This window comes from Cyanistes caeruleus, chromosome 2, assembly GCF_971803275.1.
Source record: "Cyanistes caeruleus chromosome 2, bCyaCae1.hap1.1, whole genome shotgun sequence".
NCBI classification, from domain to species: Eukaryota; Metazoa; Chordata; class Aves; order Passeriformes; family Paridae; genus Cyanistes; species Cyanistes caeruleus.
Window position 1 is genome coordinate 111,365,459 of NC_141702.1, and position 27,189 is coordinate 111,392,647.

The window sequence follows — 27,189 nt, forward strand, 5'->3', positions numbered from 1 at the left end:
CGTGACAAGAAGGCATAATATGTTAGCTTAAGTAGAAAAGGAAATGCACTCTCCAGGTGAGGTTCCTAAGAGCTGGAGTGGGGAGCCCTTCCCTCCCTAAAGCTAATCTCCCTGATGTGCCTTCCAAGTACTAATTTGCAGCCCTCCTCACAGAACCAGTTTAAGGGAGGGGAAGAGATAAATTAAAATTAACCTTTTGATCACCAGGGAACAGGCAGTGCACCCCCACTTTTTCATCCCTGTCTGTCTATCTGAAGCTTTTCAAAATGATTCCTATGCTGGATTTTCCATCAGAATACATTGTTTTGCAGTGATGCTTTTGAAGCTATGCTTTAATTAAGCACCTGTTAAAATATGTGTAGCTTGAACAGATATCATGTTTATATTTTTTCCTGGCATATTTTTATTTTCCATTATGGATTAAATACACATTCTTAGTACTTAAAGGGGAAATTGGAACTGAACAGAACCCAGCTATGTGACTGGCTAAAAAGAATGTCTGTGTCATTATTTGTTATTTCCAAAGTTATCACTATATAGACTATTTGAATGACATTTGCTTTAGCCAAGGAAAAAACAAATGCCAGCAACCAAAAAATATAAAATAACTTTTTCATTTGATTGACTTGCAAAACAGAAATATGGCCTTAAGCCATAATTTCTTTGCAGTTTCACAAAGATTTCAATTATTTTTCCTTTAATCAACATACATACTTCAGTCTCATTATGGCCCCTATTCATAAAAGTGTGATGTTAACTCATTATTTTCAGTTCTGTACTAAGGAAAAAAAAAGGAAAAAAAGTGACTATCTAAGGAATGCTCTTCACAAACCAAGAGTGTTGCAAATAACAATCACAGTTACTTCATAATTTATTATAAATTGAATTGCCTTAAAAGAAGGCAGATGTTACAAAGAAGAGTGACAAGTTTGCTTTACTTAGGACAACAGTATTAAATCAGTCAGGAATATCCAGCATTTTTTAACCTAACTTTACTAGAAGATAATTGTTATTCTGAAACCCTTAGTTATTAAAGTTTTGTTGGTTTTAATGTACAGAAACCATTAGAGGTCTATATAGCATGAGACCAACCTTAAGTTAATAATAACTGTTTTAGAAGCATGTTTTATCGTAGGAAGACCTCTTACTGTTGCTAGCACACTCACTTATCAGTTTATCAGCACCTCAAACAAAATACCCCCAAGTAAAATTCTCCCCCTTTTTGTTCTTGTGCCGCAGTCACCAGGTACAACATTTGCTCTCTAAAATGGAATCTCCAGGGCCCTGGTGTTGAACAGGGTTCAACACCTTCCTCCACCTTGCCCCTTATTGCTTGGTTCACAGTAACTCCAGCAATCAAGACTTACATGAGTCTTGAAAAAGAGAGATAAGGAAATCCACCTGCAAACCATGACGTTCAGCCACTTGTTTGGTCAAAGTGACAGGCAATAGAAGTATGACCTTCAAGATTAGAACTCTGAAACTGCAATTAACTGTGTAGGACACATAGGAAAACATTTCCTTGCAAGTAGATACAACATTAACTTCAAATTCTTATATATATATAAAAAATACTGTTATTATACACATTCTAAAAAAAGTGTAAAAAAATTTCTGTTAGTATGGGCAAGGAAATCAAGGAGAAATGTGAATAATATAACAATGGGCATGTAGGTCAAAAATAGTCAAGGTAGAGAGGAATCCAGACTTGCTTTCCATGGTGAAGTGACAAACATGCTGCCTGCCTGTATTTTGGGAATATGACTTAACTGAAAATATTCCAGGAAATCATTTTATTTTAAAATAAAATATATAAGTAATAAAAAAAAAATAAAGTTATCTGCAACTTCAGAAAGGACATTGTGTTCACTGGCATAAATAATAAAATTAAATGCCTGGGATTTCCTTCTGTTGGATGTTCAGAAATAAATAAATAAATAAATAAATAAATAAATAAATAAATTTGAAATACTGTTGATCAAAAAAATGTGTCTGGATTGCAGTCTGCAAAGAAGGGGAAAGAAGTATCTGGTTTTTAGAAAATGTTCCACAAATATATAAAAAGGCAATTTTTTTTCATCTGTATTCCACAACTCCTAAATTGAATATGGTCACTTAAAGATAGAGATACATTTTTCAGACTGAAAATGGTCAACTTGAAAACACTTGTAATATTTAGCCATAATATTAAAGTGTCTCGAAAGACCTCCAAGAACTAGGAAAATGAAAAAAAAATCATGTGGAGGGAGGAGGAAGGGAAGGGAGAGGGAGCTCATGCAGGCAAGCAATATAGTGCAGAAAAGGTGGAAACATTTCTTTAGGGACTAGTTACAACCGACAAGCCTTCTTAGACATGCTCATCAACCATGTAAGCATATTCCTTGTGCTGGGCTGATAAAGGAGGGCTGCAGCAGTTTTTTTCCTTGTCTTCAATAAGAGTACACAACATTTAGAAAATAATCTGCAGGGGAAGAGCTGTGTCACAAATAACATTTATAAGGCAATTCTTTTTAATGGAAGAAATTTCAGAGTCCTCCTCATCTCACAGTCCAATCAAGAGTGATATGCATTCAAAAAGTGGATATTAAATATGCACTGAGCAAACAGAACAGGAAAAAATGAATATTGAAATAATTTACATGTAATCAAACTACACTGAAATTAAGTTTTAATTGTTCAGTATTCCATGATGCATATGCAGATTTTAAAGTATTCAGAATATCAATCAAGTGTTTACTTACATCAAGCAATTGTATTTAAGCATACAAAACAGATGATGAAAATATGTTCAATCAGCTACAGCTCCCAACATTTACTGCTGGGTTTACATGATCACTTTTAATTCAGTTATTTCATTTAATATTTCAATTTAATAGCTCATTCTTTCATTCAATTTCTAGGCATCTTGCCCATTTCTTAAACACAATAATAATAATTATTCATAAAAGGCGCTGTTTCCTCATAAATTCTCATATCAGCAATTTTTGGAACAGAAATGGTTTTCATGCTTTTTTCCCCCTTAAAAAATGTTGTTATTATCTGAAATATTTTCCTTTTAAATTAGACAATATTCAAATAAAGAACAACATCTGCAAAATGACTCTGAACCCCATTCTGTTGGAATTCTGAGCCAGAATAATTACAGATTATCAGGTTAAAGAACCTAAAAAGTGCGTGGCTATGTTGCTAAGTGGTTGATTTAAATGGGGACAGATTAGTTTTTCACCAACTGTTGAACACAACACCACTGATTTTGGCATGTAGCTGTATGTCAGCTTCAGAGCCCATTTACAAAACCAGGGCTAAAAGGACTTACATGTTTCACAGGAAAAATTCTCATGTGCAATGACATGACATTAAAATGACAACCCTGAAATCCTACTGACCTCCAAGGAGATACTTTAATGCAAAATTTCAGTAAATTCTGAAGACTTAGATTGCTGTGTATGTATTGCATGTAAAGTATAGTATTAGTCAAAGATTTATATCCTGCATTTTATATTGAATGCTGAACAAGTGGCACTTAAGAGTTCCTGGAGAGGAATAAATACATCAAGATCTCATATTTCTTCAAAAAAACCCAGTTAAACAATCAAAAAAGCTCACTTTAAGCAAAAGACAACCAAAACCTGAAAAGATTTTACCCAAATGAGTTAAATAAGTGAGTTTTACCCAAATGAGTTAACCTTAAATAAGGTGGTTGTCGAAAATTGAGTGGAGCCTGAAGACCAGGAGCTCTCCAAAGAACCTATTTTATGCTTCTTCCTGCTCAGGCTCAGCACAGTAACTCTTTTTGTTCCCAAGGTACCCTGCCAGAACATGCTCCAGAGAACACTGTCCTTCTCCCAGCAGGGCATCCACGGTCCCCTCCCAACAAAGGTTTGAACCAGAGGCCATGGGGACCACGCTTGGTGTTCAGCAGTGCATGTCTTGATTGGCAGAACTTCTATCTGCTGAACTTTCACTGCAGCTTTTTGGGACACAGATAACCTCCTGCATTCTATTTAACCCCAAGTGGTTGCTGATTTTCACAAAACTTGCAGGCATTTGCTTATTTCTGAGACTTCTACCCTCTGTTAAATTGGTTGAGATTCCCCAATGATTCTGAAAGTTTGTAGAGAAGTGGCAGAAGGATCAGTGGAGGCATTGGAAAGCTCCACCCTCTGAGATGCCAGCAGTATTATTTTGCCAACCTCCTGCTATTATAGCACTATGTTTTAGATTATGAGCTCCTTTGAACAGGACACACAAACCTCTGAGGAGAGTTCACAGCCTTGTTACCTTCTATGATACCGACGAAGAGAAAGTGCTGCAGAGCACACCAAAGGCTAATGGAGAAACAGCCACTGGGTCTATGTGTGTGTGAGTCAAGGGGATAATCTCCTAAATTGTATCCTAAATTGTATTTTAGATGCAGGAGCTCTAAAGGTTGTCCAGGTATAATCTATACATCCCTTCAGGCCCAGATTTAGCAAAGCATTAATGTATGGGTTTATGACCTATAATTTTCCATGGGCCCTAAATATGGGCATATTAAGTGAAGTGATGTATTTGTGGCCTGAGTGACTTGTTTAAAAAGAAATCCCTTATGGAACCTTTCAAAGGTCATACACAAATAGGTCTCAGGTAAAGTCAGTGAATAACCATGAGAAAATAGAGTACACAAATACAAAAATATAAGTATCTCAAGGCACCCAAAATTTCTGTCCCTTGAAAGATACTCTCAGGTATCTCTGACCTAAAGGAAGTCCACCCATAACTTCATAGATTGTTGGGCGTAGAACTGAATGCCCTTCACATCAAAGGGTACCCTCTGGTTTGAAGCAAGAAAGCAAACAAGCAAACCAAATTAAAAAAATAGGAAGAAAGCGAAAGCTAATAAGGGAAGCCAGACAGTATGACTCTCTGGCCAGAGAAAGCCCTTGAGGGCTCTAACTGGCTGTGAATCTTGAGGTCGTTCCCAAACCAACCATAAAAAAAGTTAATAATCTTACCATGTGATTTCTATCTTCTAGGGTGAAATTCTGCTCTAGGAAACCAATACCTATTATTGTGTGAAATAGTTCAGGTGACTGCCTCATGTACTTCTTCTCAGGACAGAATTTTGAGTCAGATTTTCAAGTGAACTAAGTTATTTTTTGAAGTAGTTTAATTATAAGGGATCATTTAAACCTTTAAAATACATACTTAGCAAGAAATAGTTTAGATGTATGAAATATTCTAGAAAAAGCTGTGGGTCTAGGTATAACGAAAGGTATGTCATTTATTTGTTGAACTTTGCTCAAATTAATTATAAACCAGCATCACATGGACAATGTGTGACATAAATGTTCTTAGAATCAGGATCTCTAAACAAATTTTTCTGAGGTGTAGGTATGAGGCACTTCCACAGTGTCATAGTGTGCTGGTTTATAAATAATTTGAGCAAAGTTCAACAAATAAATGACATATCTTTCATTATACCTAGACCCACAGCTGGTCATCACGTTGGCTTGTGTTCTTGCAGGATGGGCCACTGAAGTGTATGACTCAATCCCCTTCCTACTGTGAATAAGAATTCTTCCATATCTGTCAAGTGCTCTGAAATTTTCCAGAGCAGGTATCATAAAAGTCTGGATAACATAAATTTATTACTATCATAAAATATTATTACATACATTGAAACTATTACAATTTCTATCTTTTTCAACTAGATCCTGTCTTTTCCTGAAATCTGTACTTCCTTTCAATTTCCTACACTCCTTATTTCCTTTTTCATACTCATTTTCCTTCAAGAGAACATATTTTGTTGCCATAGCAGTATTTCCCTACCTTTTAATTTTATCATCGTGGCTTTCCTTCAGGTTTCTCTAAGCTGCAACCAACACCCACCCAGCAAACAGAGGCTTCCCCCACCGCCAAACCTCTTCATTCCTCCAACCTCTCACTACTTAGTAACTTCTCAACAGCGTATCTTTATCTTTAAATACAGACACACTCTAACATACTCTTCCAAAGTACTCTGGGCTAAAAACAGGTGTTAATTAAAAATGCTGATAAGACTCAGTGACACCTGTTGTTTCACATTTATTTTACTCAACCCTGTCTGTTAAATCCTAGCCTTTATTGCATTAATTCGCTTCTGCTTTTCTTCTTTTCCAGCTTTATCCCTCTCACTCTGGTGATCATGTAAACTTAACAGTATGTCTTGAAAGCTGGATTTTATTGAGCAAACATATCAGCATGTCTACACACTAAAGACAGCTATATAACAGAGGCCCAGTATCATCGCTGTGGTTAAGGATGAGTTGCTGCCTCTATAATAAATCCCTATTGTATACGTGTGATATCTCTGCAATTTTGAGCTGCAGCAGATGGAAATTTGGTATTAAAGTTAAGATGAACAGGCCCTTTTCCTCCTTGGCTTTCTATGAGGTACAGGGCCAATTCTCCCTCATGCCTGACGTTGGATAAGATGTGCTTTTTTAGTGCTAAGACTTCTTGGAGAAAATATATTTGCTCCATATTTTCTAAAGCTGGCTGCCTAAAGATGAATATCTACTTACAGAATCATGGTGCAGGGCCAAGTTTTGAATCACTTCCTGAGTTATGGTTCCATTAGAGTATATTTACCTTTTCCATCTATGTTTGTCAATATCCAAATTATTTCTTTATAATAAAAATTGCAGTGGTAATGCTCATACAATTCCCACACGTAACAGCTCCATTACAGCAAATATAGCCACAGAAGAAACAGACAAAATATTGCCTGGAACTTACTGTGAATTTTGGCACATTTTTGAGGGAGAAAATGGGAAACTATTGAGTTTGATGTGCTTTTTCTGCACAGCACCATGTCCAGAACATAAAACATAGGAACAGCCTTTTGCTGGGACTGAAGGCACTCCTGACCTAATCCCTTGCCATTAGCTAGGAGAGAATATTAGAACAGGGCAAGCATATGGAGATACTTCCCTAAGTAGTCTTCTAGTCTCCAACAATTTCTGGTTCAGGGATTTGCTGAGCCAGAGGTGGTTTCCAGGCTGGTGTTCCAGCCAGAATTCCTCTTCTCTGAGCCTTGCCTTTGAACTCACATACAATTTTATCATCCACAACATCCTGTGGTAAAGAGGTTCATATTTTAATTATACATTAAGTGAAGAATCACTATATTTTTAAACGACCACATGTTAGCTTTGCTTGATGACCTCTATTTTTTGTATTAGAAGAAGCAGTGAGCAGTCATTTACTGTGCTCTTTCTCCCTAACACTCACAATTTAATAGATCTCTATCTCTGCTGCCTCCTCTTTAGGTCGAGGAGTTCTAGTCTATTTAGCCATTCCTTTCACTAAAGCTGTTTCATGCCTTTAATCATCCTGGCTGCCCTTCCTAAACCTTTTTGAGTTCTACTATATCCTTTTACAGATTATGAGCCTCCAAAACTACACACAAAATGCAGGTGAACTGAAGTTCACTATTTTCTTGCCTAGTAAGAATTCCTAGTTTGCAATGTGCTTTTTGTACTTCTGCTGAACAGTACACTGAGTATTTTATAGCTGTAGAGTTATAGGATCAAATTCTTCTTCCAGAATAATTTTGAGCTCAGATTGCATCTTACACATGAAGATTTGAGTCACACACCACTGTGTACAAAGTGATTCACTCTGAATTTATTTGCATTTTAGCTTCAATTTTGACACCATGTCACTGCATCCTGTGAAGCCCTTTTGCTGTTCTTCACAGCAGGTCCTATCTTTACCAGTGTTAATAATTTAGTGTCATTAGTAAATAGCAGCTCACTATCTGCTCCTTTGCCAGGCTACTTTATAAGTATAGATGTGCTATGCTTATAGTTTCCATTGGTGACCTCCATGACAACTGACCACTTACTCTTACTCTGTTTCTTACCTTTTAATTAATTACTTATCTATGAAAGGGAAGCTTTCCTCTAATCCTGTGGCAGCTTAGTTTCTTTAAGACATATTGGTGGGAGATGTTCCAAAAAGGTCTTCAATGGTCAAACTTTCATCAGTAGCAGCTGGATAGCCATTACTCATATGATTGCTGACATCAAAGAATTTGGAGTTTTGAGACATGACTTGCCTTTACAGAAATCCTGCTGGCTCTCCCCCAATAAGTTATTTGTCTGTATCACACATTTTTATGTCACACATTTTTAAAATATATTTTCTACTAATTTCACTGGTACAGAGGCTGGACTTACAGGGCATAGCTCTCCAAGGTCTCTCCAGACTGTTTTTAAAACCGACTTAATATTTTCCCTGTTTCTGTCCTCAGGTGCTAAGGTCATTCTAAATGTGAGGTTACACACCACAGTGAGTACTTCAGATGTTTTATCCTTTACTACCTTTAGAAATTTTGAATTAATTTTACCTAGTGCTGATCTCTAGTTGATACTTCGGCACTTAGCAGTGTAAACATTCAAGAAACATTCCCTTCTATCTTGGCCAACTAGTCAAAAGGAGATTTTTAAAGAGATCTGCATACCTGTCTAATTTTTGTATCTTTTTGTGAACCTTCCTTGATATATTTTTTCTAGTCTATGTGCCTCTCTCATTCTATTACAGAAACTATCTGAGCATCTAAGATCTTTCTGTTAACTGGCCAGTAATAATGTGATACAGGAGCTAGACATTTACAGCAAATCATTCCATTTATCTTCAAACAGCTTACCTTTACATGGCTAATTTAAGCTAATTAGGTAGGCTCCTTTTGTAGTTAATTGATAGGGATAGGCAGTGACGTTTGACTCTTCACGCTTATCTGAGATATCTCCCTTCAATGGGATTACTCATCCTTTGGGTGCCCATGTCTTTATCCTAACTACAGAGGAAGCTCAGATGAGCATGTAGGACACATAAATTCTACATTATTAAGGCATGAGAGGTGCACCCCCAAGACACTACATCCAGTTATTGGACAAATGACTATTGCTGACTTTCTTCTAAATTTTCCTTCTGGTGTTCTTTCCTTCGCAGGCTCTTGGGTTCTGAAGAACCATAAAAGGCAGATCTGCATTTGAAGACAGAAAGCCTAGGGCTGCCTGACTATTCAGTTAGCTATTCCTGCAGGGCACTGGATGGAAATGGGAGGAAAGTCAGAAAAAAAGGCTGAGGGAGTGAGAGAAAACTGATCTGATGAGCTGAGTTCACAATAGAATATTGCCAGATGGTCGACACACAGCAAAGGGAAGTGTAATGGTGGTGCTCAGGAAGACTTTGAAGATGAATGGAGAAAAAGTGTCTTGGTAAAGAGATGAGACATTAATTGATCTGGAAAGACATCAAAGAAAAAAAATTTAAATTCAGTTCTTGGTCAAGACCTCAAATTAGAGATTTTTGAGTATCACTCTAAAAGAAGATGCTATTAGTGACTAGGTGGAGTTGATGGAGAGGGAGAAACTGATGACCTGGGAAGGCTGAGGCTGACTTAGAACAGCTGCTCAAGGGGGAAGATACATTGCTAAGAACTAATTTTTGAGGGTTTTGTCCATGAATATTTGCATTGTTTCTGCACTCAGTGTATGTCCAAAGCCCTTAAGATTTCAGGGAAATTGCACAGCTGGTACAGCAGGAAAAAGCCACCTTACAAGGGCAGATTATCAGTTACACAACACAACAGTGGTCTCAATGTGGGCTCAGCTTCTGAAAGTAGCAATATCAAAGTCAGATTAACCAGCATGTGGGAATAGATTTGGCACAAACAACATCAGTCCAGTGTAGCTATTTCATGTTCCTTTTTTCTAGTGCAGTCCCATGGGTGGGGACGTAGCAGAGAACTGGATGACTTCTGGCACTCTGGGCAACCAAACTACATCTGTTGGCTGTGCAAAGTGGCTCCAGTTTACAGCAGCTCTGGGACTGCTCTAAGTGTGTGTAAGGGACCATTCTTCCCATTCTCCAAGCAATGTCTCTCCCATTAAGTTGAGCAACAAACCTTGCCCAAATCTCTGACAGTTATTTGTCATGGTTTATCTTCATGGCATTTTGTTCTCAAGCAATGATGACATGTAAATCATTGTCCCCCCCAACCCAATATTTTGCTCATTAATTCTTACATTGTAATCATTACTAGAGAATTAAATCCTAGAGCCATTCCTGTAGCATCAAAGTACTTGACTAAAATTGAAAACTGTGTTGGAGCTGGTTTACAAAAAGAAATCATTAACAACATAGGACTGAAGCAAACACAGTCTAAACTTTTTATGAGGTCTTTAACCTCTTTAATTGCAAAAATAACCTAGTTCCATTAAATAGGTGCCTTTATTTCTTGTTTTTAAAACAGGTCAAGAAGCATGACCAGGGGAATCTTTTTGCGTGTAGTTCCATCACAGCAATATAAATTCTCATTTATCAGTGCTCTGGTAATATGAAAACCTTCGGTTTTGATCGTTTTTCAAAAGATGACAAAAAAATGACTCTTCAAAGTTCTCTCCAGAAGGTGCTACTTTAGTGAAAATGCTACTACTGAACTTAATCCTATAGAGATGAATTCTGTTCATGTGGCCACCATAGAGAACCTGACTCCCATCAATGATCATTTTATCTGAAGGCATAATTTAATGCCTAATAGGTTACCTTATGAATATAAAAGACATTCTTAGTCCTGAATCATGTAACCATTACTGTTTATACATATTTTGTGACACACTATGTAGTAATATAATTATAGATTCTACTTCTAGGGTGCTCTTAAAAAGGATCATAAAAGCTCTTTGCTCACTCTGTCTCTCAGTTCCATACAGCTGGCAGCAAACAGGATTGGGAACTGCTCCTATGGAGCTGTGACATTTTTTCACCTTTGATTTAGGGTCCTATTTAGGATGGAAATACTCACAGTGAATATCTACTTTGGAGATTGCAGTGTAGTGATATGGGAACCTGCTTACCAAGGGGTAGTTAGTACTGCATTAGTGATGTACCTGCAGGGCAAAAGAGCTTTATTTTAACTTTTCAAAGGCTGTCTTGGACTTAAGTGATAACTGTCTGTGTCCAGGCATCATGTCTTGTAGTATAGCAGTGCACTTCAGAACTCCTGAATAGTGAAGTGGTTCCTAAAGATCAGTGGTAGCTGGAAGGAGGTCTCCCCTGATGCTAATGACCACTTACCTTCTCATCTTCTTTAAGTGTGTTTATTTACAGAGGAGCCCTATCAAGTCCTGTGTGCAAAGTCATATCACTTGATGAGCGTTCTGCCCAATATGAAGATAATTTTTTGCATTTACCCAGTAGCATCTTACATGGAACACTGCGAAGAGTAAAACATTTCTGAGATTTGTGAAGGAGTGAAAACAGCAAAAGTAAAAACATGGTGGAGGTTCTCATTTTTGGATTCATACAAAGGAGAATCTTTCATGAATCCATCCAAAATTCTACCAGTGAATGTGAACAGAGTTGAACTTTTCTCTTGAAAGATGAAAAAGCACTATGTTTTATATGTTTTATAGCAAAGCTTTGCTTTGTAGATAAACATATTTGTATTGTGGGGAAAAAAAACCAAATTACATTCTCTTAATGAAATTATCAGATTGAAAGGTGCAAATGGTTTGAATCTTACTAGTTTTCCATGTAGGGGAAAAAAAAAAAAAAAGAAAAACAATCCTTAAACTGAGTATTCACAAACACAAAAACAGAATTACAAAGAAGGAAAGGGCACTGAAGAACCGCAGAACTGTGTCTGCGTCTTAATTCTGCAACTCCTGCGCTGCATTTTAGACTTTACTTTCTAGCCCCTCTCTCAAAAAACGGAACGCAACAAAGCAGGCGCGTGTTTGTGCCTGTGTGTCTGTGTCACACAAACAAGATCATTTCATGCATTAGAAAATATGACAAATACAATTTACGAATGCTTGATCAGAGTGAAGCAAAGCCATGAGTCAGCGATGCTGCAGTTAACGAGTGAAGAATTGTTCCATCCCATTCCGTGTTCCGTACACGGCTACATGAGGCTGTGAGACAGAGGCAGGAGGTGGTGCAGCCACTCCCCCATCACACCAACACACATAGCAAAAGGGTGGGGGCAGGGAGGTTACAGCTCCCCAAGGCTTCCCAATAAATCCACCTCTGCTCAACATTTTACATAATGATATAATGCGTTATATTATTATAAGCAGTGACATCATAATAAAATACCAGAGTGCTACTGAAGTGGCAAGGAACACCTAAGATACATTTCTGTACTTGTAATTCAGTTCCTGTATTTTTTAATTATAGATAAGGATTTAGAGTGAAAATAATTATTCATTCCATAAATACTGTTGTAATGGATCCCTGGCATATAATTAAGAGCCCTTTAATTTTAATTTTGTATACTGAATGCTTGTTTTTGGAGGTATTCCATATTTCACATTCAGGGCCTATACCTGCAAAGCTCTAAGCTTCTACTTTAGTGGAAGCTGAAGATGATGTGTGGCTTGCAAATTTAAGAACTTAGCTTTTATAATGATGGATACAAATAACATGGCTGAGTCCAATACATTGCAAAGAATTTTTCTTCCTTCTAATTGTGATCTGTTTCAATTGTGCTGTCAGTGTTCCTTTGCCCATCTCAGCTTGGATTGGAGCATCTTCTTTCTAAAGTGCCCTCATGCCTAAAGAGAGAATCTGCCATCACAGAATTCAGCATTTTCTAGAAACTTACCTCACCAATGGCAGAAAAATAGACAGCCTATAATCTCCTTGCTAATGTGAAAATGGATGTTATTTGCAACTGAGCATGCAACCTTTTGGCCTACAATAAAGAGTAAAATCACTGGCACGTGATTTTTACTCGGTGAGGATAGCCCTTTCGAAAAGGTAACTGTATTTCTCAATTCTAGTAAATACAGACACATCTTTAAAAGTACAACAAGAAATGGCACTTTTTTGGCAGACTCAGCAGGCAGGTCAAAGACTGTCTCAGCATGTAGAATGAATTAATATTTCTCTCCCGTGAGTTGGTCCTTCTAAAAAGGCTTAAGGCAGATTGGTGGGGTATTCAAAGGAGAGGGGGGTGAAAACTTCTGTTTATATGAACATTTTTCAGATTTAGATCTCAAAACATTTAAGTGTTTTAATGTTTTAATCTTGTATGAAAGACTCCGCCCTTCCCTGTCCATCCCTGATGTGTCTGGTCTCCTCTACAGCTCACCACACACATCCTAAACTGTCTTCCCCCATTTGGCTCTGTGCTGCCACTCTGCCCATCTTGCAGGACACTGTACATTCCCACACCTGCCTTCAGACCTTTGAACCAACAACTCGTCTTTTACTCATGTTCCTAACCCCACTTCCCTGACTCTTCCTACCAAAGTTCTGAGTTCTTCCTAATTCCTTATCTTCCAGGTTTAACTTCTGTGAATCTGCTGCTTGCTCTTTCTGAAGTCCAAAGGAACTGCAGAAGGCCCTACTCTATGCTAAGAAATACTTTTTGAATATCAGCTACAATTTAACTCCACATAATTTAGAAACACTATACTTCCTCCACTTCTTGCTGCAATAATGTACAAAATTATCACTTTGCTTTTGTCTCCTCATGCTCACAAGAAAGTAATAAATGACCCCTAGTCAGCAGCTCCTCCCAGTTGTGCATTGTCTGTGAACTTGCTCAGTGTCCCTCCCAGTCCTGTGTCCAAGTCATTTTTGGAGATGTTGAAGAGCACAGGGCTGAGGATGGAGCCCTGCAGAACCCCAGTAGTGACAGGTCCTGAGTCTGATGTCATCCTGCTCACTGTAACCCTTTGTGCCCCAGCTGTGAGCTCACCCATCACAGGATGTGTTTATCCAGCTGGGGGATGGACATTTTGTACAGGAGGATCCCATGAGAGACAGTACCAAAAGCTTTACTGAAATCCAAAAGCATAACATCAACTGGCTTCTCTTGATCACCTCTTGATCTTGGGTGGAAATCAGCTTTGATAAGCAGGACTTGAAGCTGGGCTGGCTGTGACCAGTGACTGTCTTGTCCTTCAGGTGCTTTTCAACACCTCCCTCAATAATCTTCTCCACAATTTACCAGTCACTGAAGTGAATGTGACAGGCCTGAAGTTTCCAGGGTCATCCTTCTTGCCCTTCTTGAAAACTTGGACAATCTTTGTCAGCTTCTGGTTAGCTGTGACCTCTCCAGATTCCCAAGACAATTCAAAAATCATGGAGACAGGCCTCACAATGACATCAGCCAGCTCTCGGAGTGCTCTCCCATGGGATGAATCCCATCAGGCCCCATGGACTCATGGGGGTCCAGCTGGAGCACTGGAATGGTCCTCAGGGCTCAGTTCAGGGCACTGAGAGTGGAGTCCCTTAGCCCATCACTGGTGCTGAAGACAAAGAAAGCATTAAACATCTTTGCTTTATGGCCCTGTCAGTGAGGTGACCATCCTCATCCCATAACAGGCTGATGCTATTGCTGCACTGACTATTGCTACTAATGTATTTTTTAATGTATTCATGTATTTTTATGGTCTCTCATAGTTCTGGGCAGCTTCAGCTCCAGTTGAGCTTTGGCCACACGAATTCTCTCCCTGCAGTGGTGAACAGCACCTCTGTATTCCTTCCACATCCCCTGACCTTGCTTTCCCTGATAAACAGGCAGTGGGAGGAACTCCTCATTCTCGGTGTCCTCATGGGCATAACAAGGTGACCTAAGAAGGCAGGAGCATAATTCCCTTCTCACTTTTCCTCCTGTTCTGAACCCACAGCTGTAAATCAGGCTTGCAGGAGTGCCTTGCCTAGTCTATCACAGACAGATGTAATAGCAGCAGTTGCAACTTTCATGTGCCTGAATTAGTGGGCACTGTGCCTCCCTATGATCCTCCCAGACATTGCATCATGCCTGGATGGCATTCACTCACCCAGAACCATGGTTTACCATTCCCCAACAAATCTGTAGTTCTCTCTGCTTAGCCTACATTTAAATCATTCTAGTCACTTAAGAAAACATCTAAAAGGAAATAAACACCAATTAAGGCACAGCCACTTTAATGCAATAATGATCAGCTCTGAACATCATTTCCTTGCTTTCTATCTGATAAATCTCCCATATTTGAACATTTAATTTTGTACTTAGATGATGTCTTCTGAGATAAGCTTTAAGCATTACCATCTGTTCTGCAGCAATCACATGATCCTATCACTTTGATTTGGTTGAATACAAATCCCTTTGAAAATAGGAAAACAGCAAAATAACACATTTGTTCCAGAAACCACCACAACTGTAGTTTGTTCAAGGGCTGCTTTAAAGTGGGAGGCAAAAGACACGAGGACACTCTCATGCACACCTCTTGCTGTGCCCCACACTGTCCAGGCAGCATTCTGACACTGAAGGTTCTTGTTTTAGGAGGATTGAGTCAGTGTTTCAGCTGCAGCCTCAAGGGCTGGCAGCCTAGCTGGGGCCCCATGCCTCTGCATGCCTGCTAGCACTTGGAAGCAAATCCTGAGTCAGAGGGAATGCACCTTTCTCTTGCAGATGTAAGAGCACTAGAGTTACACCTCTCAGCAATCTCTGAGGCATTTTTCCTGCATCTGTCCTCTGCAGGCAACTGGCCCATGGCCATGGTAAGTTGGCCACTGCCACAACAGCATCTTTGCATCTTTCCTGCTGGTTTCTAGGAGAAAGGCAATTAACAGAGTTTGTACCCACTGTTGTGGCCACCTGTGTTAAGAAAACACAAGTGAAAGGCTGGTGCACATTATGCAAATATTGGATCATTTCTCTACAAGGAATGATTTCCCCACTGGAATGGACCTGTTCACCAGAAAGATGATTCTCTTCAGACTCAAAATGTAGAAGACAATATAGAATACTCTTCTTCTAGATTTGAAAAAAAACCACATTCTATGCTATAAAAAATAACTTGCTTTGCCTATGCAGACAATGTATATACAATATGGATGAATCACTGCAAAAGGGTGCATTGGAAGTCTTTCGCAGTTATGCCCATCTACACCCCTTCTCAACAAGATGTTACAAACATTTTGCCATTCAGAAGGTAATTTCTGCTTCTTTTCATCCACTGGATAATTCTCAAAGGGAATACCACAGCTATATATGTGAACAGGTTAAACTGCTGCATACCAGTATTTATAATGGATTGGAAAAAATACAACAGTAAACCAATGTACTATAAATTCCTGCTGAATTTGTTAGTATTTCTTGTCTGATATCAGAGCAGTTTCCCTGTGAAGACAAAGTGAGGAAGTTGGGGCTGCTCAGCCCAGAGAAGGGAAAGTTGTGTGAAGACCCCATAGCAACCTGCCAGTATCTGAAGGATCCCACATGGAAGCCAGAGAGGGACTTTGTCAGGAACTTGTAGTGGTAGGACAAGGAGTAATGGCTACAATCTGAAAGAGAGGAAATTTAGATTGGATATATGGAAGAAATTCTTTACTGTGAGGGTGGTGAGGTACTGGCACAGGTTGCCCAGAGAAGTTGTGAATGCCCTGTCTCTGGAAATGTTCAAAGCCAAGTTGGATGGGGCTTGGAACAGCCTGGTCTAGTGGAAGGTGCCCTTGCCCAAGGCAGCTGGGTTGTAACAAGATGACCTTTATGGTCCCTTCCAGCCCAAACCATTCTATGATTCTAGACCATTCACAGACAAATTTAACATTGCCTTTTTTCCTTTTATTTTAATGGCACCGAAAAATTAATGGAATGTGAATTTATATATGAGAATTTTAAAAGTGAGAATAAAAAAAATGTTCAGATTTCAGTGGTGCAAAGACAAAAATGTCCTGGACCATGCAGCATTATTTTGTGTTCTCAGTGTTTTCTCCAAGTTTATATGGTCTTTCTATAACTAATCTGCAAGCAGTTGGTGAATATCAGTCTCCCAGAAGCATGTAATCTTTTTTCTATCAAGCTAAATGGGAAAGGGTGATTCATTTTAGACGTACTGATGACAGAAGAGCTCTCAATAGCACTTTATCTGCATTACTTTGTTTGAAAGGAACAGAGTGGAAGTTAAACAAACATTAACAATGAATGCATTTTTTTCAGGAGTGGTCCTCTCGGAAAACGTTAACCACATTAAAGTAGGTGGTTATTGAAATATGCAATTGATTTTAAGTTGATAGAAGATGAAACTGCCACTCACCTGAGCAGGTGGTGGAAGAACCTTCTTGCATATCTGCTGATGGCGTCCCTGTACTCCAGCACAGTTCTATCCAAGAGAGGCCTTGTTGGAGCATAAAAGGTTCCAAGGCTTGCCTCAAGCTGTGCTGTGGAATTCAAACACAACAGCAATGAAACAAGCGAATTAGTTTCAATTACAACAGGTTGCTCATGTTTGCAGTCAGTCAAATTCCTCAAACAGTGATGAAATGTGATGTTGTTGTAGGACAGATTAAATTAAAATATGACAGATTGTACAAACACAAATGTGCATACAAACTTTGGCTTGGAGGCATAGCTGACAATGACTTTGAGCAACAAAAGCTATCAAAAGGATAAAGAAGTCTATAACACATCCAGTTCTCACCAGCAGCCTACAACTAAAAGTGACTCATGAGACTAATACAGTGTGAACAAGATTGCCCAGTAGAGATCAACTCTCAATTAGCTCAAATCGTCTTTGTCCTCTTAGGCAAACAACAAGGGAGTTCAGTTTTTCAGGGATTATTGTGTTAGGTCAGCGGGTAACAGAACCCTCTTTGTCATGGCCTTGAGGTCTAAGGAACCTCCTTCAGCCCACATTTCTTTAAAAATTTTAAATAAAAGGGTCTAGAAACCCTAAGGGTTTGACAGCATGTAGTGGTGGGAAACAGGAAAACCTCCCTTGTAATCAATAAAATAAAGCCCTTTTGTTACACGAGTTCTCTCTTCTTTAAATACTTTCTGACTGCTACACTCTACAGCTCAAGCTCGTAGGCATTTTTCTACACATTTTTAATACAAAATTATAAACAATACAAGTAAACATACAGTATACTTGTGTGTCCCACATGCTTAGATGAAAGGAAATGAAATGATCAATAATATTTATGCTCTTTGACTTTTGCTTGAGAGCTAACAATGTAGTACAAGGCCTTATAGGCTGAAAAGGAAGGATTTGTTATATATGCATTTGTTGCATATTTATGTTGTTCTACAAGAAAAATGTATTCTCATTGATTTGTCATAACTAATGTTTGTTTGAACTAGGCATTTCTGTATTGAGGGATGGTGGTTCTTTACTTCCAAGCATAGTTACATTTGATTTTATTAGGCTTGATAGCGCTAAATGTGCTAATAGTACTGTGTTAGTTACACAGGCAAACTGTTAGTAAATTAGTTCTGTATTATCTCCAATCTAGATAGTAAGATAAGTTGAATATTAAAGGTATTTTCTTTCAAACCAGCAGTCAATTTAGATTGAAATAGAAAAACAAGCCATACTCTCTTGCCATTGCTGTTTTCTTGACAGCATGTTTCGTAGTTGTGAAATATTTCAACCGACATGGAATATGAATAACTACTAGCACAGTTATACATTCATTAAATAGCCCAGCTTGATGTAGAAGGCAGGATAAAGATCTCAAAGATAACTGCCCCATCACTATAAATAAAAGGTCCCACTGGGTTTTGTTAATAAAAAAGAAAACAAATTACCATGCCAAATTTGTTAGATTTAGATAGAATAACTCCTGGATGGAATAAAATTCTGTCTGCTGTAAACAGTGTTAGGGAGCTGCATGGGGGAAACACACAGACATCTGTTTATAATGTACATATTTTTAGAAGAGTATCATAGCTTTTCACAGGTCCTTTTCAAAGCATGTTTTATTTAGAGTCTATATGTTGCGTTTGCAACACAGATTTTTTAAAATCAGATCCCACAAAATGGGATAGCTGATGGCTTGGCAGCAATGTAGGACACCTTGGAGTTTTTCTATCATCAAACACACCAGAATTCTAAGTATTCTCTCTTCCCACAAAAGATGCCTGGTCTCCAGCTGTCTGCCTGCTAGACTGAAGGATAACACCTTCACTAAATCAAGGCACTTCAAATCTTGAAGTCTATTGAGTTTCAAGATAGACAGCAAATCAAGAGGAAGGCACCACACCAGGCTGCAGCAGAGACGGGGCTAAACCTAAGATTCATCATTTCTTCTGAGGGACCCCAGCTACTACTGCAGGGGGCTAGATTACAGTGAGGACAAATGCTTTAATCCTAAAGGAGGCAGCAGAGGATAGTGTATTCAAGGCCTTTGCATCTTGTAATGAAAGAATGACCCTTTGAAAGCACCTGAAAAAACATACCAAAATCTCTTGTCCCCATTGCAGGAAAACATCCCTCCTTAAGTTGGTGCTGTCTCAGCATGAATATAACACAAATTTTTCAATACTTTATTAACTAACCTTTGTCTGTAACATAAGCTAAATTTATAGAATGTAATGAAGTTACAGAAGATAATGCTAGTCCTATATATATATTAAGTAATGCCTATAGCATAGATATATACATATATATATTACAATGCGCATTTAGTGTCACTGTTGATATAAACTAAAATGTAATCAACACATCAGTCCAGATTTTATTGAAATTACTTGTCTACAATGACATGTGATTATGAGGCACCATAATCTGGCTGAATGTCTGGATTCTCACTACTGTCTTCTTCATACAGACAATAAATACATTGTCATAATCCACACATGAATTACCAAGACACCACAAAAATCCATTAGGAATATAAACAGTCTCTTACCTTCTCTGGCTGGTGTAAGCTTTTGTTTAAGAAGGTGGTTGCAAATGGCACTCAGGCAGATAAAGCACTGCTGCCCCATCGTGTTCCAGTTCATGGTGCTCAGGACATTAACTGCCTCCTGTATCTCATCGTAACGAATGTACTGGTGGATGATTTCCACAAGGCCCAGCTGTCCTCTTGTGAGCACACCTTTAACAAGAAATATTACAAACAGAGATAATGGGTTTATACTTTGGTACAGAGTATGTAAACCAGTAGCTGACTCCTTTTCAGCACAATTAGAAATAGTTGTCATAATTTAAAATTAATGTTTTTCAGTATTAAATGTTTTATAAGAGATAGCACCTTACTATCTTACCCTCTATCCAGAGGGTGCTGGACAGCAGAAAAAAATCATCAATGAACTTCAGCACATGGATACTGAATGAACATTGCCAAAAGTCACTGGTGGCAACACCACATAATGAAGTTTGGCTTAGACAAGGTAGAACAAGTTTATTTGCAGTTTATTTCTTTTGTAAGGTAGGTAATAAATTCACTTTCACAGCATCTCCCTCCTGTAGGGAAATAACTGCTGGACAACACTAAACCCTAGCATTTGCCTCACACAGATGTCTGTGTCTACAAGTGTAGAGCAGCTCCAACCTCAAAACAACTCTTACTCAATTACTCTCCATATTGCAACTGCTCTGGAACCTCCTTCCAGCTTGGCAATATTCTCTAAACAGAGCATTTTTTCTGAGGGGATACCATGGAAGTTATCAACATCTTGATACTATAGACCTTTGAATTACAATTGCACATGAAACCAAGAAAAAGCTTGCCACACAAATGTTTCTTGATTTGTACATCTCAGCTTCCAAACAGAAAAGGTGACTAAAAAGCTGCAGGAAGTAATGTTATTTATTGTCTCTGTCTAACTGAATGATCATGTAGCATTGTCCACACAGCATTTTAGCAACTCCTGCTCACTTTGGGTCATCCTGCTAGAGTATTCTTTATCAGCCCTCCTCCAAATATTAGAAAGAGACCAGAATAAATGTACTGTTTTTCTCTCTTTAAATAAAAACATAGTTTTTGGGTTGTCTTTGCTGTTGGTTTTTATTATTTTTTTTTATTATTTTCTCAATTTATATTCTGATGTCGTTTGTTGAAACTAAAGATATGGGAAAAGTTCTGATGAGAAAGGGAACAAGATGAATTTCAGTACTAGTCTTAAAACCATAGGACTGGCTGGGGGAAACAAAGCCTAGTAACAGAGAAAAGCAGACCTGTTACATATAAAACATACCTCACCAAACATTCGTAACTGTTGTGAATACTGTTTAGATGTGAAATAAGAAGTGAGGGAAAAAAAGGGGAAGAAAACATCCGAATATAGCTTGAGGAGAAGCAAACTGCTGAGAAGTTGCATATACAGAACTGATGTTTTTGGGGAAAAATCTTACATATTTATATCTAGTAACAGAGAAGTACTTAATTTTTTTAGCACCATTAAAGAAAGGTTTTCTATTGTATTTTACCTTATATTTGTATGTATTAAAGCCTATGGATATTATGCTGGGTAACAGCCATGTTTAACATGTTAACATTTAATAGTTATGGCAGACTTTATTCTTCCTAAATGTTTAGTGTTTGTAAAATATTACAGCAGCTGGGCAATCTCCACATTAACCTTTCAGCAAAGATGAAACTACTTATTTTCATGTTAATTAAATACAATACTATATTTAAAATGCCTTTAGAGGCCAGCAAAGCTGAACCACTGGCACCAGCACCACATTTGGCATTATTCAAGATCTGGGTTGACATCAATGATGAGAAGCCGCTTTTGGAAATGAGTTTGGCATTAGACACCAAAAATATTTGCCATTAGTGTTTGAGGGTATGTTTAATATGACTTTTTCCTGAAATAAATCTGGATAAACAGCATAATGGAGATTCACAGAACTTGTCCAAAACCATAATGTAGCTGGAAGTTAAAAACATATTTGTTTGTTCTCACTGACACAGTTTCTTAACTGACTTCTGTGGGAAACAATTCCAAGCCATGTGTTACTCATGCATTTTATTTCAGTCCTGAATGCATGTCTGGGTCTTGCTGTCATGAACCCCTAAATTTTTGCTAGAATTTATTTTTGCATTTAATTAATTTATTTATTTGTTCTGCATTATTTCTTAAGTAGCAGAAACCTAAAAACTGCTGAGAAGAGGGACTCACTAATAACCACAGTGCTCCCTTGGCAGTGTGGCAAACTGAGGAGATGAGGTGTAAAGCTGAGCAGCAGGATGAAACAGAAAGCAGCATATTTTTGCACGGTGGACTACAAAGAGTGAGAGAGGGAAGAAGGGAAAGAGCTTTGCCTTCTTCCTAGAAGAGATTTTACAGTAATTATACAGAATGAATTTTAAAATGTGATAACTTTCAGCTGTAGAGGTCAACATCTTCCCATTTGGATGCTTGACTTCTCCTGGGTGGTGCGCTTCCAGGCAACCTGCTTGGGAAAAAGAGGTGACAGCCAACTCACTGCCTAATTGATTTAGGAACAGTGCCCAGGGAGACAGTCCAATTAAGTTTACAAGCTGGCAATTAGCAGGAAAGGCCTCTAAATCCCTATACTGAGAGCCTGCTTGCCTTGGTAAGAACATAAATGTGCTAAAGATAGCAAGGGGAAAGCTGTGAATTCTGGAAAGCTGTTGTGAGAAAACCTCACCAGGGAGGGCTGAAGAAAAGCAAGGTAGAGGTGGGTAGAGTGCCTCCTGCTCAACTGCATCCCACCAAATCAGGACAGAGATAATTTAGAGGATTTTTTTTTAAATGGCCAACATGCACAAAACCATCAAATAGCTGTTATAATTAGTGTTCTGGGGTACTCTGTAACTATTAAACCTGTCATTGAACTCAATGCAGCTAATTATCTCAAAATAAATGATAAGCCGTAAACAGGTTTTTAAATAGTTTTTTTGGATAACAGCAATAATCTGGATCAGCTCTTTTAAAACTACACAACTATAAGTCAATCCAATATTATTTTTTTTTTTACTAACATCCTATTATATTAATTTACCTTTTTGTAGTGGCACACTTGGTTAAATTTTTTTAATTCAGTTTTTCAAATTTTCAGGTCTCTGCTAATTTTAGAGAGTTTTTTCCCCACAAAAGCACATGTGTCTCATTAAGTAAAGAAATAGAGTAGATTTTCAAATCTTACTATCACCTAGGTTGTTGAGTCTTTTGGTGTGTTGTTTGGTTTTGGTTTTTCTTTTATAAAAAAGGCTTCTTTCTAATCTCAATAGCTTTATACAAAAGAATCATTAAAAACTCCCATAAAGATCTACAGAAGTAATCCTGTTTTCTTGGACAGACAATGGGCAAAATGCTGAAATCTTCCAGGATGGCTGTCTGCCCTGCTGAAACACTGGCTTGGGAGTCAGAGGGTTTAAACATGATTATTTTTTTAGCTTTCACAATGGGCTTGCACCACTGTAACTTGCCTGACTTGAATGAAATGAATACAGTTCTCACTGATGAGCCACTGCAGGGGTTTTATTCTTAGTTCAGCCACTGTGTAACTCTTGGAAAGCCCTTTAGCTTTTCTTTACTGCTTCTTGTTTTTCTGCTTGTAAAAGGAAGCTAGTTGTGGTTTTACTCTTTTAAAGTCTCTTCACACCTAAAATAAGAAGTGCTATATAAATTCTAAAATTAGCTTTATTACTTCCTTTATTCACAAATCCTTGCAAATTAATTGAGAGACCAAACTTCTCTGAAGGTTATGAAAAGCATGCTTGTTCTGTGGAAAGTCATCAAAGGAAAGAAAAGGTGCAACTTCATTTACTGAGGCCAGGAAGAACAGAATACTGGACAAAAATACATCACACATGCAAAAAAACATTTGGTAAAGAAAATAGCATTACTATTCTATTATTAAATATAGCTTATTTTAAACTGTTAGGATTATTACTACAGAATGAATACAATTCTTAAGATTACATACTACAGATTAAATGAATTTTCCAGAGGAAAAATTGTTGTGTTTTATTAAAGTAGTGAGGAACATTATGGGATGCTGATCAGACAGCGGATTGGGGTCCTATTCTATGAATAGGAAACAGTATAAAGTTATTGTGAAACATAAAGAATTCCTTGGTATCTTTAGATATCTTTGGAACAATTTGCTTTTAAGGCTATGGTCTCATATACTTAAAATTAGGGTGTTCAAAACCTTGTGGGATACAGATGTTTCTTTGACAGCTCAAGGTTCAACAGATATGCTTAGTAACTTACCAAGTTTAAAGTGAAGCACTCCCAAGGGTCCTTTATCAAATCTAACCAACAAAAGATTGTGAATATCCATGCTGTCAGGACTGGGAAATGCACCTTGAGGAGCAGCCCACTGGATCTGGATGAGGCTGGTGGGCACCTCACAGTGTTTACTGAACTGCAGAGTTGCCTCAGGTGAATAGTCCTGTGCCAAGAGCTGAATTTTAACTGGGGACAGCGCCGTGTCAAAAAGCTGCAGCTCCCCTTGAGAGCTGCCAGCCACCAGCACGGCTCCGCAGGGGTGGTAGGCAATTACGGCAGGGAGCAGCTCTGCTTGGGCCAGCAGAGTCACTTGGCTGTAGGCTTCGTACAGAACTACTGACGAGTCTTCACAGCCCAGCACCAGCTTGTCTTCTGTCACATCCCTGCAGCAGCTGATGGCCCTGGCTCGCAGGGGGATCCTGGTGACGGCGGCGCACTGGATTCTGTTCCTGACGCACTTGTAGACGCAGCTGTCGGCCATGGGCTCCTTGGCTGCGGACACCGAGCGCTCCACCGTCAGCACCTGCTGGGGCTGGAGACAGCTGAAGCTGGCATCCAGCGGGTCCCACTCCGTGCGGACGTAACTCAGCACCTGGCAAAAACCCAAAGCCCTTTGGTACTCCTTTGTAGCCATTTACTCTTAAAAATTGGCTGCTGCCAATGCGCTTTCCTGTGGGTCAGTCACAAATAGGCATTCTCAAAATGGAGCTCTGAAATCTACTCTTTTAACATTCAAAAGGTTAATTCAATTGATTAAGAAAACTCTGCAATAGAGTTTGAGACATACTTGTTTGTCTGGATCTATGTAACAGGTTAGCAGAACAGAAGATAAAAGAGGGGATGGTCCAAATGGTGATGGTAAGAGGAGAGAGGACAGATGTAAAAGAATAACTAATTATTCACAAGTGGGCTGGGGTAAAAATCCAAAAATTCCTGGAAAAATCTATAGTAAGTTACTCTGAGCATCGAGCATAGAAGATTTTTGATCATTTGCTTTGGGCCATGGTAACAGAAAATATTACACTGTAGTGGTGGAAACAATGGCATGTTAAAACAACACCTACTATACATTGCCAAATGAGTAGGTGGTAGATGTTCTTCGGTGCCATACAGTTTTAGATGCAGAAAAAATGAATTTGTGATAGCAGAAAAGCAGGGACTATTACAGGGTACTTGAAAGTTAAACGAATGGGAGGAGGAACACAAAGGCAGAATGTGATAAAAAGACAGCAGATGGCAAAGAGCAAGAACCTGCAGTGTGGAAACATGGGAAGTCCCCTTAAGAGGTGGAAGCAGCAGTGGAGACCAATGAAGGTTCATGTACTATGATAAATGGGTTTGAATGAGAGATGTTGTACAGGATTTGAGCAGGGAAACCATAGGAGAAAAAACAGCTGTAAGTAAGTTACAGATGAGCTTATGAAAAGCTATTTCATAAAAAACAGAGAGAAAACCCATGGGTCTAGAAGAATTGGAGTAGTGGAAGTCAGTCAGAAACTTGCTGGTGTTTGTTCATGCAGAAATAAAGACTGAAAGGAAAATGTGAACCTGAGCTGAGCCCTGCTCTCATGTATACCCAGGGCAATCTCCACATTGTAAATTAAAGCTGCTGACCTGCCACAACTTTTGGAAGCCCCTTGAGACCAGTTGGTATGAAAGTACAGAAAGGGGTAAAAAATGTGATTAAAAGGTAGAGAGAGGATGAGGAAGGAAATCTAGAAATTTCAGGGTGAAAACAGAAAGGCACACATAATGTTAGAGCAATTTAAATTTTATTTCCACAGTTCACAAGACCAACTGAATATGCAGTTTAGCCTTTCATTCTGTAAAGGAGAATAAGCAATTCAGATATTTTTTTGGCATACCACCCATTGCTTCTAAAGTAACTGATAAATTTATAAACAAGCTTTTTGGGATGTTGATCAGACTGATTAGGATGTTTTGTTCTGACAGTTTACCTCTTTTGTCAGCAAAAGGGTTTCTCACTCAAAAAAAAGAAAAAAAGGATTATTGCAATTCTCTGGCTGGAAACCAGATGACAATTAATACAAAAATATTTGCTACTTTTAGATGAGTAGCTAGGGACATGCAAAGAACCACTTAATGTAAAAGCACCTGATGCAGAAGCCAATGCAACCAACCTGTGAAAACCACATTAACCAATCTCAACAGAGATCCATGAAAATATGTATCAAAGGGGAAATAAAAGATTACATTACTTTTATAGTCTGAAAAACATTTTCTCACCTCAACCATTCCCTCACCAATGGCTTAGCCTCTGCAACTAGTCATTTTATGCCCACAAAACCTTGCAGTGGCTACCGTGCAGATGTTAGAACTGCTGAAGTGTGTTTATTAGGGTGTTAAATTGCATGGCAAGGAAACTCCTAAAAGAGATTATTCTGGACAGAGGATTACTGTAGCCACAGAGTTCTCTAACTCCAAATAAAGACAAAGTGAAGTATTACTGTTTGTTCTGCAGTTTTCCCTAGGAGCATGTATAGAGACCCAGGTAGCTCCCTTTCAAATGTGTGAAACAAATCTTGCCCAAGCAAGTCTTCAAAGCTTCCATAAGTTCAGTGAAATGAGCCTTGAGGCTCTCTGGGACTCACATTTCTGTCTTCCTGTGGCAAGTTTCAATGTACTGCGTTATTCTGCTACATATTTTGACCCCAAACAAGTATTTTTCTGTGGACAACTCTTGAAAAGCTGCAAGAAAGTCATGAAGATCTACACAATAATCAGGCCTGTGAGAGATGAGAGCCTGAAAACACTATTAAATTCTGAAGAGACTGGCCTTGAAGGTTAAAGCAATAGAGAAGAAAATGTGTGAAACATGGATTTTACAACTCCATAGGAGTGCCTGGAGGAAAACAGCAATGAAAACAGTCACAGAAAAAAATAAATGTTGCCATATGATTGTCTGAGAATCAGCAAATAAACTGGATCAAATTCATCATTTTGTCCTGTCTTCTTAGAGCAAAAGTAGGACAAAAATGATGATCACTACCTTGAATTTCAAAGGAAGTAAAATCTTTCATTTTGGAAGACTAATTTAATGAGTCTTGAGATGAGAAGCTTCCTAGCTTCACTTAGTTTAGAGAGCAAAACCTTGAAATGAAGACTAGGGTAGGTCTGGTTGCTGTATGCAACACAATTCTAAACTAGGAAAAAGTTCCTGCAAGGAGAGAAACCCTTTGTTGCCTTTCAAAACATAAGGT

The 27,189-nt window shown here is 38.4% G+C and overlaps 1 protein-coding gene across 16 annotated transcripts in view; it reads right to left on the reverse strand.

The window, feature by feature from the left end:
- Nucleotides 1-27,189, reverse strand: part of WDPCP (WD repeat containing planar cell polarity effector) — a 147,560-nt gene that overhangs the window by 47,460 nt on the left and 72,911 nt on the right. For all 16 annotated transcript variants that reach the window (XM_023923241.2, XM_086879147.1, XM_086879156.1 and 13 more), the window contains 3 exons: nucleotides 23,951-24,560; nucleotides 19,666-19,854; nucleotides 17,070-17,193 (listed from right to left, as the gene is read on the reverse strand). In XM_023923241.2, the coding sequence (XP_023779009.2) occupies nucleotides 17,070-17,193; nucleotides 19,666-19,854; nucleotides 23,951-24,560 (923 nt within the window). The remainder of the gene's footprint in view (nucleotides 1-17,069; nucleotides 17,194-19,665; nucleotides 19,855-23,950; nucleotides 24,561-27,189) is intronic.